Source organism: Lipotes vexillifer, unplaced genomic scaffold (assembly GCF_000442215.2).
Source record: "Lipotes vexillifer unplaced genomic scaffold, Lipotes_vexillifer_v1.1 scaffold168, whole genome shotgun sequence".
Lineage (NCBI taxonomy): Eukaryota > Metazoa > Chordata > Mammalia > Artiodactyla > Lipotidae > Lipotes > Lipotes vexillifer.
Genome location: NW_006773947.1, coordinates 4,413,950 through 4,435,187, shown reverse-complemented (window position 1 = coordinate 4,435,187; position 21,238 = coordinate 4,413,950). Strand labels below are relative to the sequence as shown.

The following is a 21,238-nucleotide window of genomic DNA, read 5'->3' as shown; positions in this document are numbered from 1 at the left end:
GGAAAGAGAAATTTGTGACTGACAGTCTAGAGTGCCAGGATCTTTTTTTTTTAAGGGAGTCAGTGGGGAGCTGGAAAAAAAAACCCCCAAAACACCTCAGTCCCCTCCACTTTTCTCATAACCATAAATACGAAAAAGGTCTGGGTTAGACTCACTAAGAAATTCGATCTGAAGCCCTCCTCTAAGCAGAAACTGGACTGGCCCACATGGAATGGACTGAGAGGGAACAGAACAGTGCGGCCTATGCCAGCTCTCCCAAGGTGGAAGTTTCCTCGTCTCTCCCAGGCTCCAGCAGGAACTATGTGATTTGGGAGGAGAGCGCCAGAATTGGTACCTGGGAACCTGAGAAGGCTCACGTCCCCGGGCACCTTCCTGGGAGCTCTGTTCCCAGCCACAGCCCAGACTGTGCTTCTGGTTTTCCACCCAAAGGAATACATAGACATGTAAAAAACCCCAGGATCACATTTTTTGTTTTTTTAACGTCTTTACCGGAGTATAATGGCTTTACAATGGTGTGTTAGTTTCTGCTCTATAACAAAGTGAATCACCTGTACATATACATACATCCCCATATCCCCTCCCTCTTGCGTCTCCCTCCCACCCTCCCTATCCCACCTCTCTAGGTGGTCACAAAGCACCGAGCTGATCTCCCTGTGCTATGCGGCTGCTTCCCACTGGCTACCTATTTTACGTTTGGTAGTGTATATATGTCCATGCCATTCTCTCACTTTGTCCCCGGGAATCACATTTTAAAAGCAAGAATAAATTAGGCAGACATATTATGAGGCCTCAATAGCCAAAGGCTAATTTAACTTGACATATAATAATAAACACAGTACAAACTAGAAAAAGAGCTAGTGTAGCGAGGGGAGAGAGTACCTGCCCTAGAGTCAATAAGATCTGGGTTCCAGGTCCGGACCCAGCACTCAACAGCTCGTGACCTTGTGCAAGTTACTCAGCTGTGTGGAATCTCCATGCCCTCATCTAGAAATGAAGATTCCAGAAGGACCGATGTCAGTATTGTGAAAATTAAATGAGATAATATATATCAAACATTGAGGACGTTGAGCCCATGGGAAGTGCTCAAGAATTATTACTCCTATTGTCATCACTGTCATCATTTTCATACCAGTCACTAATCGCAGGATAACACTTCCTAGCAGTTATGGATTATACCATGTCCTGAAGGAGATGCCACACACACTCACGACAGGTTTGTGAAGACAAGAAGAATGTTCCCTGCCGTGGCCTGGGGATGGGGCTGTAGGCTCTCAGGGGTCTCCCAGCACGATACAGCTCCCCAAGTACCTCTCCATCGACTCAGACTCACCTGTACCCTCCTCCTCTTTGCTTCTGTGGCCTCCAAGCCTGGTCCATCCACTTCTCTTTCCCCTGCCACCCACAGTGGTTTCTGGACCTGGCACCTCCCCATACTTTGTCCAGGTTACAGAAGAAGTCAGTCTCCCTACTTTACTCTTATCCTTTCTCTCCAACACGCACACACACACACACCCCTTGTGAAATTATTTCAGGCTGCTGAGGGGACTGTTAAAGAGGAAACAGACAAGGGATAAAAGGTTCTCTCCTCTGCCTCTTGCCTCCACTCCATTTTTATACTGAGAGCTGGTTGAGAAAGACAGTGCTGGAATAAACAGACAAAAAGCAATGGTGATGTGGATTGGATGCCAGAAGCTTAGGGCACATGTGGAATTGAACGGAGGTTTATTTCCCATGAAACATATGACCTGACTCACTAAATCTTACGACGATTAGGGAAAAGGATGGCATGAGAAGCAATCTGTGATGTCTCAGGATGGTCCCCAGGACAGGTTTCCAAATGCTTTGGGTCCACACGCCAATACAATTCCAAGAGAAAGACTGGAGGGCTGACTCGTGTTGCCAAGATTTTAGTTGCCCAACTAAGGACATGGGTTTTAAAAATCACCTATCAACGGGGACTTCCCTGGCGGTCCAGTGGTTAAGACTCCACACTTCCAATGCAGGGGGGCACGGCTTCAATCCCTGGTCAGGGAACTAGGATCCCACATGCTACACAGCACAGGTAAAAAAAAAAATCACCTATCAACAAATCTCAGCACGAAAACAACAAGAATAAAACCAAGAAAAGACAGTTGGCCATCACACATACACACAGAGTTGTCCTCATTTTTCTCTTTTCACCACAGACCTGTGAGAACTTCATTCTTGCCCAGCACCAGTCCTCTGACTGGACATTGGGATCCACTGGCCCACAGTCCCATGATAACATTCAGTGAATTATCCTGGAGTGTCCACCATGACCCAGCCTCTGTGCTGGTTTGGAGGATCTTTTCTGGAGTTTGGGGCACAATACGAGTGAGAGGTACTGTTCTTCTACTCATGTAAAAACAGTCTGATTTCCAGGACCCTGTCACAATCAAGAAGACAGACGCTCTGACCCTAAATGTGGATACAGTGAAAAGCGGGGCTTCAAAGGAGGTTTCAATGCTCTCCTCTCAGTAATTAATAGAACAAGTATTGGAGAGATAGAAAAACCAAGAGGGATAAAGCAGACACTATCAACTAACTTGACTTCATTGATATTTATGGGACTTTTCACCCAACAACTACAAATACACATTCTTTTCAAGTGCGTATGGTATGTTCACCAAGATCAACTATGGGCTGGGTCATCAAACAAGTTTCCATAAATTTAAAAGCGCTGGAATTATGTAGTGTATGTTCTCTCACCAAAACAAAATTGAATTAGAAATCAATAACAAAAAGATCACCAAATATTTGGAAATTAAAGACACACTTCTAAATAACCCATGGGGCAAAGGAGAAATCACAAAGGAAATTTGCAAACGTTTCAAAGACAATGAAAACATATCAAAATCTGTGAGATGCAGCTAAAACAGTATATAGAGGGGCATTTATAGATTTAAAATGCTTATATTAGAAAAATATTTTAAAGTTGAAAATTAATGATCTAAGCTTCTCCTTTATGAGGGTAGAAGAAGAAATGCAAATTAATCCCAAAGCAAAGCAAAAGGAAGGAAATAATAATGACTGGAAAGCAATGAAATAGAAAACAGACAAACCAGGGAGAAGACCAGTGAAATCAGGAGCATGTCAAGCTGGTCTTTCTACTCTTGATGGAATAAATGCCGGTGTGTCATTTGGCAAAGGTCATCACTGTCAATGGGGACTGCCCGGTAGGCACGGGGCAGCCAAACACACATGGGATGGAGACTCTGCCCACTTGCTCAAAGCAGAACTGTAAGGGAGCCTTTGATAGGCCTTTCCTGCCCACGCTGCTTGCAGTTGCCCACCTTAGATCACCAGAGATGTGCTGTGCTTCCTGAGAGTCTCCCAAAACACACTTGAAGCTCCTCTCTTCCTCTTGTCCATTTCTTGGTCCCCTGCACAGGATATCATTTAACGGGAGCATGCTGTCAAGTTACGAGTAACAGCTTTCATCTCTGCACTGCAAAGACAAAACATGGGTTGCCCTTCTGTCCACACAGATGGCTACATGTAATATTATATACTACATTTTTAGAATACAGAACCATAGAATGGTAAGGACCAGAAGGGAACCTTTGGCATCATCTACTTCAATACTCACTCGCTCTGGTCATGCCTCATGTTTCTATCAGTGGCACTGGCTTTGGCTACTAGAGAGAAATCTTCCACTGTTCAGACCTCTATAGCGGGAGAAAATTCTACAGCAAATAAACACTTCTCACTACTAAGATTTTCCTGTTTTGAGGCCAGGCTCTTACCAGCAGAAGTTTCTTGGCCACGAAGGCTCAGTCAATCTTGTGGTTGATGAGAAATACTAAGTTGTGAGGGTTGGAAGGGGCTGTTCCCAAAATTGTGCATTTGTGCTCTACCTCCATTAGTATAAACCCAGAATCCTGGGGGGTGCTTCACACCCACTGGCTGAGGTGCTTGCAATGATTCCAGCTCCATGGAAGAGGGAGTCCAGATGCTTCCATGGTCCCCAGTGTACTCAGAATACGGCGTCCAAGTACAAACACACGTTGCTACCCAACCACTTCTGTGACGTGTATGTTATAACGTAGCATTCAAGGATCTGGCGCCCAGGTTTCAGCCATTCTTCTTTCCAGAATCTACCTATGAATGAGGTTTAGGCAACATTTAAGCTGAAATTCTTCTCCAAAATATATACATTCTATTTATCTGACACGTTCTGCTCTATTACAAGCATGCAGACTGGGGGGATTTGCCACAAACCATTCCATGTGATTTTAGCTTTTCCAAAGAGATGCTGTGAGACTTAGTCTTCGAGACAAATTCCGCCTGCAGCCTGGCTTCAGGCTACTCCACCGCACATCCATGCTGGTCCCACCTGAGTCACTCCACTCACAGCCACCTTCTACCTTTAGTCCTGAAGGATTGCTTTAAGCACTGCATGTGAAGAATTCCAGTGACCTGGAAAAAAAGAATGGAGGATGGTGATATAGACAATCTCCTTTCTTATCAAGCAGTTCTCTTTTTGTCTCATCTGTAAATCCCTTTTTTCTACTCAAAAGGGCAAGGAAATACAAGGGGAAAATATTAAACAGATCTATCAGAATTCCTATTTACGCAATTTCCCAACTAACTGGGAGATAAAGAATATTAAATGTCCTGTCAGTATGCATCGAGAATCACAGTCTCAAATTTGATAAACAAAATTGGAATGGAACGCCCTTGTATAACTACAGAAATGAACAATGTGTACACCAACAACATCAAACTGCCCAGGCATTGTTGACATTTCCGGGAGGGTCCTGCAAGGTGGAAACACACACAAAAAAGCTTGCCTGAAAGTTTCCTTCCAACTTCATCTCTTTCTGGCATCACTGTGACAGTCTGAGGGTTTTACATTATTTGTTTCTTGCCTGTGATATAAGTTCTGAGAGGGCTGGGACTCTATTCTCCACAGTGCCGTGTTGCCGTCAGCTAGCATTATTTATCCCTGGCACATAGTTGGTGCTCTGTGAATATCTGTCGAATGAATGAGTTAACGAATGACTATTTCTGACTTCCACCTGAGTATCGTCCCACATTTACTCTCACCAGTTGATGGTTTCTTCTAAATTATCTCTTCATCAGTAGATTTATTTGAGTTCACTTCATTTTATAAAATATCCCAAAATATACAGTTGGCTTGGGGGAGTCCACACTACCTTGTTACACCCTTTAACTGTAAATTTCAACTCTCCTTTCCCATCGCCCTGATTTTTGCTGGTCTTGTCGTCGAAAGAAGGAGGACAACATGGGCTCTGTCCCCAGGTGACCCTGGTAAGAGCCTGGCCTCAGAAAAGGAAAATCTTAGTAGTGAGAAGTGTTTCTTTGCTGTAGAACTTTCTCCTGCTATCAGGGTCTGTACAGTGGAAGATTTCTCTCTAGCGGCCAAAGCCGCAGCCACCCTGATACGAACATGAAGCGTGGACCAGAGTGAGTTATTATTAGATGATGCTGGTTGGGTAATGAGTCATCGTTTATGAGAAGCACTTCCTGCTGCAGATGTTTTTTCGGACCCTCCGCACGAGGCAAGCTTGTCCTCTTAGGAGGTAACCACAAGCTTCTGTGCAAAGACCTGGTTCTCAGAGAAAACGTAGTCTTTCAAGTTTTGAGTCTTGGAAGCACATCTAATTTATTGCTTGGAAATGGAGTCAGGAACAGCAAACGTTGGCAAAGGGGTGCTTTGAGCAGCAGCATGCAAGTTAAGCCCCAAATGAGCTCATCCTAAAGAAAACTTGTTTTAAAGACTTTAATCTCTCTCCCAAAAAAGGCAGTGAGATGTATAAGTCATTTTCAGTAAGAATAAATTACTATTTCTTTCTATAGCAATTAACTGTCTACAACTTAGCCAGAAAACCATAACCAAGTGTTTATAATTGTAGGTTCTTGTAAGTGTATATCAAGCGTCTTTCGCTCTCTCTGCCTGACTCTGACTTGTTAGAGACAAGATATCAGAACGTACGAGGATCTCTCTGGGTTCTTCCAAGAATGTGTGTGTGTGTGTGTGTGCGTGTGTGTGGTCCTCAGAATGCATATACATTCACACACAGATATACACCCACATGCCCAGCAGTCAGCATTCCAGTGCACGTTAGAAAGCTGTCATTCATCTAACTGTGTTGGAGACAGATTTACTCTCTCAGCAATGTGATGAAGCAGCCTCAGTGAGCTGATTGCACTGTGGCAATGATAACAAGCCTGCAGGGAGATGCTGCATAACACAGTGCTCTGCAAAACAGCTGCTTATTCTGAATCAGAGTGTGCACAGCTTTTTAAACAGTGCATTTTCATTCCCGGACAAATGACGGGCCTTGGTTTTGTTTTTTACATTTCTCTGCTGCTCTTGGGTAAAGAAAACTTCTCTGTGACTTTGCAAATAATACTTGATTTCTGTTTTCTTAAAAGAAATTGGAAAGCTGGACAGCCAGATAACTGGGGTCATGGCCATGGGCCTGGAGAAGACTGTGCTGGGCTGATTTATGCTGGGCAGTGGAACGACTTCCAATGTGAGGACATCAATAACTTCATTTGCGAAAAAGACAGAGAGACAGGTAAGCAGCAGAGGGGATTTAAGAGAGAGCCGCTGAGCTTATATCTTATTAAAGGGCAAGAGGTGATGAGTATAAGGGATCTGAATGTAGGCTCGGTAATCGGGTTCCAGTCCTGGTTCTGCCATTTACTAGCTGGGCAAGCTATTAACCTCAGGGAAATAATAGTATCTTCTTAATGGGTTTGTTGTGAGGACGTAAATAAGTTAATAAATGTGCCTAATGTAGAGGAAGTACTCAATAAATATTAGACTAAAAGGCCTAGGTCATTACCCTATAATATTGTCAGTCAATTGTTATTTAACATATGGCACCAGTATTAAGTCTTTTTCATAGAGTTCCATGCACGGATAATTCAGGTGGCCAAGCATTCAATTCCACATGTATTTATTGAGCATTTACTATGGGCCAGATGCTGTGCTAGATAATGTAGGGATATAGTTTCCCCGCCTCCTTCTAAGCTCATAAGCCTAAGAGGCATTTGGAGATTCTTTTTTTCATTTCAAAAGGTACTTATGCAAAGTTTCATTAAATACATGACCCTCTTCAGGACATAGCATCTTAGTTTTCTTCAGCAGAACTAGATTTGAAAGTTTGTGGTGGAGGAAGGAGGAAATGGGGGTGAATGGTAATAGGTATGGGTTTCTTTTAGGGGTGATGAACATGTTCTAAAATATTAGATAGTTCTAAACTATACAACCTTGTGAATATTATGTAATTCTATCTCATAAAGTCTTTATTTTGAAAGTTGGTGGGAGACCTTGAAGGGCAGGCACTATCTTTGTGCTGTCCCTCTGCTGTGCTCCACAGCACCAGTATCACCCCAAGGGGAGCTTTTACACATGTCTGATGCCCAGTTTTTTGCAGCTGCCACCCAGGGAACACCCCTTGATCTCCTGGCTCTAGTGGCCAGTGAGCTTGCATTCCTGGGTCCCATGAGACTATAACAAACAAATCATTCTTGGCCAGCTGCTATCCCCAGGGGACTGTGCAGACAGCAAACTGAATCATACCCCCAGTATTTCTGTGAAAGAGGCCTATTTGCTTGTCCTGGAGCTTCAGCAAGAGGGGTAGGCTTCTGGTTTGGCTCATCTAGGGACCTACTGAGGTGCCCTCCAGGGACAAAGGCTGGTGGATGCCATCTTTGTGACCTCCCTCTGCCTCATGACAGGGTGCAGGTAGCTCCCAGGATGGAGCTTGTACACTTGTCTGGCACCCTGATTTTTGCAAAAACTGTGCAGGAGACACTTCTAGGTCACCCAGTTCTGGTGGCCAGTGGGACATACCTTTCAGTCCCACAAGACTATAAATATTTGCATACTTTAAAAGCTGCTGCCTGAAGGTCTAGTTTCTAATCAGCAAGACTCTAGTTGCTGACTGAGATCTTCCCCTTTGGGGCACTGACAGGTCTTGGCACACTCAAATGCTAGGAGCCACTAAAAATAAAAAAGGCTGCTTGAACAATCACAGTGGTTTGAAGGACAAGCAAGAGCTAGGGCAGGGTTGAAAGATAAGGTTCATTCCTACAAGATGCCACTCCCTCAAGATTGGGAAAGAGGGTTGTTTTATCTAGTTGACAACACAGAGAGTCAAGCAAAATGAAGAAAGATACATATGTTCTGAATGAAAGAACAAGATAAAACCTTATAAAAAGTCCTTAATGGAGATAAGTGATGTACCTATTAAAAGGTTCAAAATCATAGTTATAAAGATGCTCACACTGAACTTGGGAGAAGAATAGATGAACACAGTTAGAACTTCAATAAAGAGATAGAAAATATAAGAAAGTACCAAATAGAAGTTACAGAGCTGAAGAATACAATAACTGGAAAATATATACTAGTAGGGTTCAATAGCAGACTAGATGAAGCAGAAGAAAGGATCAGTGAGCTCAAAAGCAGGGCAGTGGAACACACCCAGTGGAGAAGCAAAAAGAAAAAAGAATGAAAAAACGTGAAGATAGTTTAAGGTACTTATGAGACAATGTGAGGTGGTCCAACATTCACATTATAGGGGCCCAGAAGGAGAAAAGAGGGGTAAAGGGGCAGAAACTTCTTGAAGAAATAATGGCTGAAAACTTCCCTAAACTTGGGAAGGAAACAGACATCCAAGCCCAGGAAACCCAGAGTTCCAAATAGGAGGAACCCAAAGAGACCCACACCAAGACACTTTATAATTAAAATGTCAGAAGTTAAAGACAAGGAGAGAATCTTAAAAGCAGCAAGAGAAAAATAACTTTGTTACATACAAGGGAACGCCTATGGACTGTCAGCTGATTTTTCAGCAGAAACTTGGCAAGCCAAAAGGGAGTGGAATGGTTTTATTAAAAGTTTTCAAAGAAAAAAACTTCCAGTTAAGAATACGCTACCCAGCAAAGTTATCCTTCAGAATTGAAAGAGAGAGTTTTCCAGACAAGCAAAACCTAAAGGAGTTCACCACCACTAGACCAGCCTTACAAAAATGTTAAAGAGGCTTCTTTACACTTAAAAGAAAGGGTGCTAATTAAAAACAGGGAAACATATGAAAGTATAAATCTCACTGGTAAAGGTCAAAATATATTTACCTTTACATATATATAGTAAAATTCAGAATACTCTAATGTTGTAAAGGTAGTGGATTAACACTTATAAAGCTGGTATGAAGGTTAACAGACAAAAGTAATCAAAATAACTATAACTACAATGATTTGTTAAGGGATACACAAGATTAAAAGATATAAATTGTGACATCAAAAACATAAAATGGTGTGGGGGCAGGGAGTAAAAACACAGTTTTAGAATGCATTCAAACTTAAGTTTTATTAAAATAGACTATTATAAATATAAATTGTTGTATGTAAGCCTCATGATAACCATAATGCAAAAACCTATAGTAGATACATAAAAGGTAAATAGAAAGGAATCTAAGCCTACCACTACAGAAAATCATCAAGTCACAAAGGAAGAGAGCAAGAGAAGAAGAAACAGAGGAACTACAAAACAGCCAGAAAACAATTAACAAAATGGCAAGTAATACATATCTTTTAATAATTATTTTAAACATAAATGGACTACATTCTCCAGTCAAAAGACATAGAATGGCTGAATGGATAAAAATACAAGACCCGTCTATATGCTGCCTACAAGAGACTCACTTCAGATGAAGGATACACACAGACTGAAAGTGAAGATGTAAAAAGATATTCCATGCAAATGGAAACCCAGAGCAAGATGGGGTAGCTATATTTATATCAGACATAATAGACTTTAAAACAAAGACTGGAATAAGAGACAAAGAAGGTCATTACATAGTGATAAAGGAATCAATCCAACAAGAGTATATAACATTTGTAAATATTTATGCACCCAACATAGGAGCACCTAAGTAAAAAAAGCAAATATCGACAGACCTAAAGGGAGAAATAGCAGTACAGTATTAGTACCCCACTTTCATCAGTGAATAGATCATCCAGACCAAAAAAATCAATAAGGAAACATTGGCCTTAAATGGCACATTAGATCAGGTGGACCTAACTGATAGAAAAAATCCCATCCAAAAGCAACAGAATACACATTCTTCTCAAGTGCACATGGAACATTCTCCGGAATATATCATGTTAGGCCACAAAAAAAAACCTCAATAGATTTAAGAAGATTGATTTCTAGCCTCATACCATTGTGAGTGGAAAAGATGCTTGATATGGCTTCAATCAATCACAAGAAGAAAACTGGAAAAATCACAAATATGAGGAGATTAAACAACATGCTACTGAACAACCAGTGGGTCAAGGAAGAAATCAAAAAGGAAGTAAAAAATATAGTGAGACAAATGAAAATGCAACATACCAAGACTTATGGGATGTAGCAAAGCAGTTCCAGGAGGGAGGTTCATAGCAATACATCCTGTATCAAGAAAAAAAGATCTCAGATAAACAACCTAACCTTACCCCTCAAGGAACTAGAAAAAGAACAAATGAAGCCCAAAGTTAGTTGAAGGAAGGAAATAAAGATCAGAGTGGAAATAAATGAAATAGAGACTAAAAAGATAATAGAAAAGATTAATGATAGAGCTGGTATTTGAAAGATAAACAAAATCGGCAAACTTTTAGCTAGATTTACCAAGAAAAAAATATGGGCTTAAATATATGCAATCAGAAATGAGAGAGGAGACACTATAACCGGTATCACAGAAATACAAAGATCACTATGAACAATTATACACCAACAAATTGGACAACCTATGAGAAATAAATTCCTAGAAACATACCATCTATGAAGAAATGAATCATGAAGAAATAAAAAAATCTGAACAGACCAGTTACTAGTAAAGAGATTGAATAAGTAATCAAAAACCTCCCAATAAACAAAAGTCCAGGGCCAGATGGCTTCATTAGTGAATTCTACCAAACGTTTAAAGAAAAATTAATGCCGATCCTTCTCAAAGTTTCCAAAAAATAGAAGAGGAGGAAACACTTCCAAACTCATTTTATGAGGCCAGCATTACCCTGATACCAAAGCCAGACAAGGACATTACAAGAAAAGAAAATTACAGGCCAATATCCTTGATGAACTATAGACGTAAAAATCCTCAACAAAATATTAGCAAACCGAATTCAACAATACAGTAAAAGAATTATACGCCATGATCAAGTGGGATTTATTCCAGGGATATAAGGATGGTTTAACATCCACAAATCAATCAATGAGATACACTACATTAACAGAATGAAATAAAAAAATCATATATAATCTCAATAGATGCAGAAAAGCATTTGACAAAATTCAGTGTTCATTTATGATAAAAAAAAAAAAAAAAAAAAAACTCTCAAATGGATTCCCTGTAGAGGGAAACTCCCTATAGAGGGTCTGTGACAAGCCCACAACTAACATCATACTCAATGGTGAAAAGCTGAATACTTTTGTTCTAAGATCAGGAACAAGACAAGGATGCCCACTCTCACCACTTTTATTCAGCATAGTATTGGAAATCCTAGCCAGAGCAATTAGGTGAAAAAAAAAAAAAAAAAAAGGCATCCAAATCAGAAAGGAAGAAGTAAAACTGTCGCTATTTGCAGGTAACGTGATATTTTATATATAGAAAACCCTAATGGCTCCACCAAAAAAAAGTGTTAGAATAAATGAATTCTGTAAAGTTGCAGGACACAAAAATCAATATACAAAAATATGTTGTGTTTCCATACACTATAACAAACTATCAGAAAGAGAAATTAGGGAAACAATACCATTTGCAATTGCATCAAAAAGGAAAAAATACCCAGGAATAAATTTACCCAAGGAGGTGAAAGACCTGTACACTGAAAACTATAAGACATTGATGAAAGAAACTGAAGAAGACCCAAATAAACAGAAAGATATTCTGTGCTCATGGATTGGAAGAATATTGTTAAAATGTCCATACTATCCCAAGCAATCTACAGATCCAATGCAATCCCTAGAAAAATTCCTATGGCATTTTTCACAGAAATAGAACAAACAATCCTAAAATTTGTATGGAACCACGAAAGACCCCAAATAGCCAAAGTAATCTTGAGAACAAAGAGCAAAGAGAGACACAGTCCCTGATTTCAAACTATATTACAAAGCTACAGGGTTCAATACAGTGTGGTAGTGGCATAAAAACAGATACATAGATCAGTGAAACAGAATATATAACCCAGAAATAAATCCATGCATATGGATTGTTGGTCAACTAACTTATGATAAAGGAGCCAAGAATATACAGTGGGGAGAGGACAATCTCTTCAATAAATGCTCTTGAGAAAACTGGACAGCCACATGCAAAAGAATGAGACTGGACCACTCTCTTATACCATACACAAAAATAAGCTCAAAATGGATGAAAGACTCAAATGTAAGACCTGAAACCATAAAATTCCTGGAAGAAAACATAGGTGATAATCTCCTTGACATTGATCTTGGCAATGATTTTTTGGATCTGACAACAAAAGCAAAAATAAGCAAGTGTGACTACATCAAACTATAAAGCTTCTGCAAAGCAAAGAAAACCATCAACAAATGAAAAGTCGGCTTACTGAATGGGAAAAAATATCTGCAAATCATAGAACTGATAAGGTGCTAATATCCCAAATATATGAAAAATTCACACAACTCAATAGCAAAACACCAAACAATCCCATTGAAAAATGGGCATAAAACCTGAACAGACATTTTTCCAAAGAAGACATACAGATGGCCAACAGGTACATGAAAAGCTACTCAACATCCCTAATCATCAAGCAAATGCAAATGAAAACCACAATGAGATATTACCTCACACCTGTCAAAATGGTCATTATAGAAAAGACAAGAAATAACAAGTGTTGGCGAGGATGTGGAGAAAAGGGAACACTTATGCACTGTTGGTGGGAATGTAAATTGGTGCAGCCACTATGGCAAAACAGTATGGAGGTTCCTCAAGAAATTAAAAATATAATAGAACTACCATATGATCCAGCAATTCCACTTCTAGGTATTCATCTGAAGAAACAAAAACATTAACTTGAAAATATATATGTACCCTTATGTTCATTGGAGCATTATTTATAATAGCATTATTTACAATATGGAAGCAATCTAAGGGTCCATTAATAGATGAATGGGTAAAGAAAATGCAGTATACAAATACAATGGAATATTATTATTCAGCCATAAAAAAGAATGAAATATTGCCATTTGTGACAACATGGATTAACCTTGAGGGCATTATGCTAAGTGAAATAAGTCAGACAGAGACAGACACCATATGATGGCACTTATATGAAACCTTAAAAAAAAAAATGGAACTCACAGATACAGAAAACAGGTGGTTGCCAGAGGCGGAGAGTGGTGGGGTGTACAAAATGGGTGAAGGGGCTCAAAAGGTATAAACATCTAGTTATAAAATGAATAAGGCATGGTAATGTAATGTCATGTACACCATGGTGACTATAGTTAATAATCCTGTTATATATCTGAAAGTTGCTAAAAGAGTAAATCTTAAAAATTCTCATCACAACAACAACAGCAAAATTATAACTACATGTGGTAGTGGACGTTAACTAGTCTTACTGTGGTGATCGTTTTGAAATATATACAAATTTGGAATCATGTACACTTGAAACTAATATGTTATATGTCAATTTTATCTCAATTTTTAAAAACAAAGTTGATGACAAAAATATATTTTGCTCAAATTATTTTTGACAGTAACTGGGGCACAAATTATGCATTTATCCATTCAACAGTCATGTATTGAAAACCTCTAGTGTGTCAAGCACTCATCCAAGTGCTAGAGGTCTCCAGACACGTAAGGAACTCCCATCCTGGTCAGTTTCAGGAAAAGAACACAAATATCTCAACAAGAGATTACAGTAGACGGTGACAAGTGACCCAGATTTGTCATCTGTTAGCCTTCTTTGGCCATTTGGGATTTGAGTTGGGACTAGGATTCCCCAGAATAGGCTCTTTCAAAGTGAATTTTACCTTTTATTTAATCTAAGAATTTCTAGGCATTTATTTGAAAAAATAATTATTGAACGATGTATTTGGAATGTTTCCTATAAAAACACATGTTCCTTTTCTGAATTATACATTAACATTGTTCTTTAAGAAAAACTAACACCCATCCTTTTTCCTTTCTTTTAGTACTATCACCTGCGTTATAATGGACTGTGATATAATAAGAGCAAATTTTCGGACAGTTCTCAAAGGCAAAAGATACTTCTTCCTCATTGCATCACCTTCTCACCAGATTGAAAAAAAGCACTGAAAACCAATTACTGAAAAATTGACAGCCAGCGTTCTTTACCATCTGCCATTACTTAAGGACTTGGGAACAAAAATTGATTTTCAGTATGCAAATGGACTGAATCACATAGATTTTTCTCAGCCAGTAATCGTACAGTTATGCAAATCATGTCTTCCAGAGTATGGAATGCTCCAATCAGAAAAAAGATTATCATTGGTTGTTGAGATTTAGGAAGAACTGAAAACGTATACTGTGTAAACAGTACCTTACATTTCTAAAATCCCACATGTAGGAAAAATATGCAGATATATAGGTCAACTTTTAGTAACAATATGAAATATACTTAAAGAGCTTTTAAAACTTTGTATTTTTGTACAAAATATTTGCCTTTTTACAATTTTTTTCTTTTTTTTTGTTATTTTACCAATATAGTACACGAAGCCAAAGAAAACAATAATGGTACTAATAAAAACTCATAGGGTTTCTTGTCAGATTTAATTCTACACAGTGGCAAAGGATTTTTTTCAGTTGTGGTTTAAAAAAATAATTAAATATGTGTGTATATGTATATTTTTTAATGTATCATTTCCTCAGAGGAATCAATCACTTGAAATGTCTAAGAAGTGTCCTTGCAGATTTTGCCAGTGTAGGTCAAGCCTGAGCATATATGTGGCTCAGTCAAGTGGGCCATGCATCAAGCCCATCACCAGCCAAGACTCTTGCTGTGTGTCTGCCAGGCTCAGAGGAAGTGGTCAACTCAGGATGTGCTTTTACTTCATTTTGGCGGAGTCAGGGGTGGTGGAGAGGCATCTGTTGGGAAGGGCAGAGCACCTGAATCTGGCTGTCTAGAAGGTCCTGTTTTATGGCTGAGGTATGAATATACTTGGTATCAGACCCATACCAGAGCTGATATTAAATGTCAGGAAAGTATGGCATCACATCGGCCAAAGGCAGAGATGCTAGAAAGATGGGGACAGCTATACACTACCTGGAAAGTTTATGTTTTCTTAAGTCAGATTCCAAAAAACCCCATAATTCCAAGGCACATGCATGATGAAATGCAAGAATAAAATCTTGGCCACTATGTTGAACTCTTGCAAAGGACCTTTTGTCTGAGCCCATCTACCTTCTACTCCTTGACTTGCCATTGAAAAGTCTAACATGAAATGTGCTGAAAACAGGCTTAGATGTAACTGATGCTCAAAGGTAAGATTTCCATCCAACAGATTCCCTCTCCTCTCCTCCCAAGGAGCTCCCCAGCAGTGCTGCTACCTATCCCACATACAATGGTAAAAGAATAAAGACAGAATTTGATTTTCACACATGCAGCTGTGTGGACTGTGTTGTCTTGCCCTGGTCACCGTTCATGCCATCTCTGCAGCCCAGGAATGGTCACCTCCTCAGCACCTTTATGCCCTGCTGTCCTGTCCATGTAGTCTGGTCGGGCTGGTAGGACCCGCTGTCGTCTGGGCCCTATGACACAAGACAGGCACTGGACTCTGGTACCTCTTCAGGCTCAAGACCTACTATAGACTAAACTCTATCCTCTTTTTCATCCTCTTCTGGTTTCTTAGGTGTCAATTAAGATTCATGTTCAGAAGCAACTTGAACGTCTGATGCCATGCTCAGAAGAGAATGGTGCTGGCTCCCACAGCTGAGGGTGTTCCTAATAACAACTTACCCAGTGCTTATCATTTGTCAGGCTTCAATCAGATGATCTCATGTCATCCTCCCAACAGCCCTAAAAAGTAGGCCTTACTACTCTCCCCATTTTATAGAGGGGGGCACTCAGGGAGGTGATGTCATTTCCTGGGTCACATCATCACCAAGGAATGAGGCAGGATTCAGACTCTAGCTTTGAAAATGTTCTAATTTTCTTTAGGAAGCAGGGTTCGTCTTAATAACACAGTAAAATCAGATGAAAATCACACATTACCAGATGCCTCATGTACTCCTCTGTATATTTGGCTATTTATACACCATGTTTCTATTCACCTACTCACCACTGATGCCCTTCTGGGAGGACAGTTTTGGTAAAATGTCATGAGGTCTTCAAGCACTTGAGTTGTTATGAGAAGATGGAAACTTTTTCTTTTTAAATGACTCTTGAAAGAATGAGTGCACAACCAGAAAAAAAAAACAAACCTTTCTTTTGCTCTTCCATGAGCAGCGTTCACCAGGTCTTCCCATATCCTTCCAATTTTAGCAGTTAGGGTTTAAAGCAGACAACAAATAGTAAGACCTGCTCCCATTTTAAAAACCAGATGTTTAAGGAAATAGAAAGTTACATAAATCATATATCCCTGGGACTTCCCTGGTGGCGCAGTGGTTAAGAATCCGCCTGGGGGGCTTCCCTGGTGGCGCAGTGGTTGAGAATCTGCCTGCCAATGCAGGGGACACGGGTTCGATCCCTGGTCTGGGAAGATCCCACATGCCGCGGAGCAACTAGGCCCGTGAGCCACAACTACTGAGCCTGCGCGTCTGGAGCCTGTGCTCCGCAACAAGAGAAGCCGCGATAGTGAGAGGCCCGCGCACTGCAATGAAGAGTGGCCCCCACTTGCCACAACTAGAGAAAGCCCTCGCACAGAAACGAAGACCCAACACAGCCAAAAATTAATTAATTAATAAAAAAAAAACAAGTTTAAGAATCCGCCTGCCAATGCGGGGGACACGGGTTTGAGCCCTGGTCTGGGAAGATCCCACATGCTGCAGAGCAACTAAGCCCATGAGCCACAACTACTGAGCCTGCATTCTAGAGCCCATGAGCCACAACTACTGAAGCCCTCGCGCCTAGAGCCTGTGCCCCGAAACAAGAGAAGCCACGGCAATGAGAAGCCCGTGCACCACAACGAAGAGTAGCCCCCGCTCACTGAAACTAGAGAAAGCCCGCACGCAGCAACGAAGACCCAACGCAGCCAATCAATCAATCAATCATATATCCCTATATAAATCAGGTAACAATATTAAGCATGTGTATTTTGCCTCAGATGACAAAACTGATCTCTTGAAAAACTAAGTATGTTAACTCATTCATAGCTCAAAGAAGTCCAATAATAATAATAAAAGTTTAAATATATTTAGCACTTTCACATACATTACCTCTTCTAACCTTGGTGCAAAACCTTTCTCTCTACTTTAGGGATGAGGACACTGAGGCTAATTTGAAGACTTGCCCATTGCCCACATTACTGTCATGCAAATCTGATCAGGTTCCTCGTTCTTATGTCCCTAAATCTAAGTCCATTCTAACCCTTACCCCCAGTTTAAAATCTTCTGAGTTGCCTGCAGGACATACATGCAGGGGAGATAAGGCCCTCGTGACCAGGTCCTCAGCTGCACCTCCAGCCTCCCCTCCAGCTGCAGCCCTGCCCTTCCTTGCCATGTGCCAGAACAGCCTTGCAAGCCACCTGCAATTTCCTCCATGCTCTTTCTTACCCCCATACTTTACCTGAACTTCCCTTCCCTACCTTTGTTACCTGGAAAGCACCTCCTTTAAGATTCAGCTCAAGCATCACTTCTAGCCTGAATCCTTTCAAAACAAATGCACCCTGAAGGAAGAGCTGATTCTTCCATGCCGAACGCTACACACAAGTGCTCCGGATAACATGGAGGAAAACCCACACACTATGTTAGATGATCTACAGGTTAGCTGAGAGGCCTAAATATTACTGAATTAAGAAGAGAAAGGTGGGCTTTCCTGGTGGCGCAGCGGTTGGGAATCCGCCTGCCAATGTAGGGGACACGGGTTTGAGCCCTGGTCCGGGAAGACCCCACATGCTGTGGAGCAACTAAGCCCGTGCGCCACAACTACTGAGACTGCTCTAGAGCCCACGAGCCACAACTACTGAGCCCACGTGCCACAACTACTGAAGCCCACGTGCCTAGAGCCCGTGCTCTGCAACAAGAGAAGCCACCACGATGAGAAGCCCGTGCACCTCAATGAAGAGTAGGCCCTGCTCACCGCAACCAGAGAAAAAGCCCGCACACAGCAACGAAGACCCAATGCAGCCAAAATAAATAAATAAATAAAATTAAATAAATAAATTTATTAAAAAAAAGAAAGAAAGAAGAGAAAGGTGAATATGGCCAGTCAACAATAAAATCTTAAGAGAACTGACGAATGGGAGAAGCCAAGCAGGAGAAATGAAGCAATTCATGTTGATAACAACTGGTTACTATACATCCACTATATTGGATATATATGTAATATACATATTATGAGTGGAATATTGAGTGAAAAGAACCAACTGGCAAAGCAGATTCATTCTATTTATGAAAATATGGCCCTGAGTCAGGGAAAAGCTTTAGAAACCTTTTCTAAATGGCTGTGTAATGAAATATCTCTTTTCTGTTATGCTCAACAGTTTTACAAGTATAGGTGAACTTTTGCCATTTTTTAGAAGGTATTTCTCTGTACCATAGCTCCATTTTCCTGGAAAGCATCCCTTAGTGGCATGGCATCACACTTATTTTATAAATCACAGAGCAGATGTTAAATAGATTCCACTTCACCCATTCATACTTTTTCCTCTCCTAGATATACTTGTTCAAATAAGTACATAGCATGCCCAGGTTACACCAGGTGGGCAGAAGTCCAAAGAAAAGCAGGCTTAAGAAAACCAACTTTAATTCTCCAGAAGCAGAGCCCCTGGTTTTCAAACTTTTCAATGAATGAGTCTATGAATGAACTCAGTCCAGCCCTGCCTGCCATAGGCAGGGTTGTATCCCAGCCTCCAGCTTTCCTCCAAGGACTTATTAGGTAAAAGAGGGATCACCCATACAACTTGGTTGGGAGTCAGCTGCCAGCAAGGAGACTTCCACCAACAACTCAACCAGGCAGGTCATTAAATGGGCTTTAACAAAAGGGTTAGTCCTCTTGGCCAGAGATGGAGAATTGTCCTTTGGCCAGTCTTCCAACCGTTGGCGCCAGAGTTTGCTGTATTCTTAAATCATCACTCATTGCCGTGACCCACTAAATAATGCCTGCAAGCTTCAGGGAATTATAAGATTCTTAAAAGCAGTTGCTGTGCCTGAGAGCAGAGGAGCTAGGCCAGGCTTGACATAAACCAGCACAAAGTGCTGGCTCTAGAGTTGCTATAATAACACCTACTATCTCCAATTACCATACAAGGAAATTGAAGATCAGACAGGTTAAATAATTTTCCAAGAACTGGGATTTGAACCCATGGCCACCTAGCTTCCACCCCACCACGCTGTCTCCTATGATCCAACAGTAACCTTCCTGAGAGTCTGGGCTTTCTGGGTTGTATTTTGTTCTTTGCCACAAGAAATCAGTCAAGCCACCAGGTCTCTCTAACAGAAGCAGGGAGATAATGGAGGAATCGTGATTCGTGCTCTTTACGTAAAAGTACTAGACCAATCTCTTTGTTATCAATGAGCAAAGAGGCAAAAGTCCACTTGGCGCCCATGCCATGGATGTCCAAAGAGGTCCAGTTTGGAGAAACCACCGTGGATTCTAGAGTAACTGGACGTCTCACAGGGTTCTCTGATATAATTAGTGTCAAATGAAAGGAGACAGGCTGGGGAGCCAAATAGACCCAGGTTTGAATCCTCCTCTCTACTTCCTGCTTGTGAGGCATATTCAAACAAGCGACAAATAGCTCTCTCCCCACACCTCTCTTTCCCACCAGGCCCTTTGCTCGTGGACAGAACCAGCACTGGTCCAGAACTGGTTCAGAACTGGTATTGCTTGTCCTGCTATCACTAGGGTGAATTTGCATTGACAATTAGCTCACTGATCATGCCTTTCAAAATACTAGACAGGAGTGACATGGAGAAAAATTTAAATTGTGATCATCTCTTCTCAGTCCAGTAAGTGCTGAAAAAAATTAATTGGTATCTCTCTCTGTGTTATCCCTTCAATTAGGCATATGAGTAGAGGTTCCTATCAGTTTGTATTAATTACAGATTTGGCTGCTGAAGTGAAGACCCAAAATAATGCCAGCCTAAAGAAGATGGAGGCTTCTTCTCTATCTAACTATATGAACATAAGCAGCCCAGGGAGCCACCCTCCTAATATATTACTGTTCTGCCATCCTGAAGCCATTGCCTGCACTCGCAGGGTCCAAGAGGGCTCAGCACCACACCCACATTCCAGGAAGCACACCTGAGGGAGAGGTGGAGAGAGAATTGCATCCCTTCAAGGCAGAAATTGCAGACATCATTTCCACTCACATCTCTTTAGCCAGAAGTTAGTCAAATAGCCTCATTTATTGCAAGGAGTCTGGGAGATATTGGCTTTAGCCGTGAAATACAGTCACATGCCAAGCTAAAAATTCTATCATGATAAAAGGAAAGGAGTATGGCTATGGATGGGAAGAAGTATAAATAGTAGTTGCACCTTCCAAACCCACCCACACCAATTCCCCTCCTGTACAACATACAGGTGACCCTTGAACAACGCAGGTTTGAACTGCATGGGTCCACTTACACGTGGATTTTTTCAATAAATACATACTACAGTACTACACGATCCACAGTTGGTTGAATCCGCAGATGCAGACCACAGATATGGAGGAACCAAATGGCATATATGGAGGGAGGACCACAGGTTATGTGTAAAGGGTCGGTGCCCCTAACCTGACCCTTTGTTGAAGGGTCAACTGTATTTTCTAACTTGCCTTCCTGTGGAGACTCTGGTGGATTGAATTACTGGCTCCAATTCTCCATACCTCCCTGCATCCACCCATTTGTAATTCCCCTCTCTGGGAGGAGGGTACCTTCCTGCCCCCTTGACTTGGGCTCAGCCAGGTGACTTGCTTTGACCAATATTGGTGGATGTGATGTGACCAGAGGCTTGAGAAATCCTAGGGTAACTGTGCTTGCCTTCTTGTACATCTGCCATCGCCTTGAGGAGGGCTTCCTCTAGGTAGCTGCTGCCCCTGTGGCCGGGGCTCTAGAATGAACACACATGGCACAAAGCTGCC

The 21,238-nt window shown here is 41.1% G+C and overlaps 1 protein-coding gene across 1 annotated transcript in view; it reads left to right on the top strand.

Moving 5' to 3' along the window:
- COLEC12 (collectin subfamily member 12) overlaps window positions 1–14,794 on the top strand; it is a 44,389-nt gene extending 29,595 nt beyond the window's left edge. The window contains exons 7-8 of the mRNA XM_007448617.1: window positions 6,424–6,569; window positions 14,189–14,794. Coding sequence (XP_007448679.1) covers window positions 6,424–6,569; window positions 14,189–14,208 — 166 coding nt within the window. The 3' untranslated portion in view covers window positions 14,209–14,794. The remainder of the gene's footprint in view (window positions 1–6,423; window positions 6,570–14,188) is intronic.
- Window positions 14,795–21,238: the final 6,444 nt, after the last annotated feature.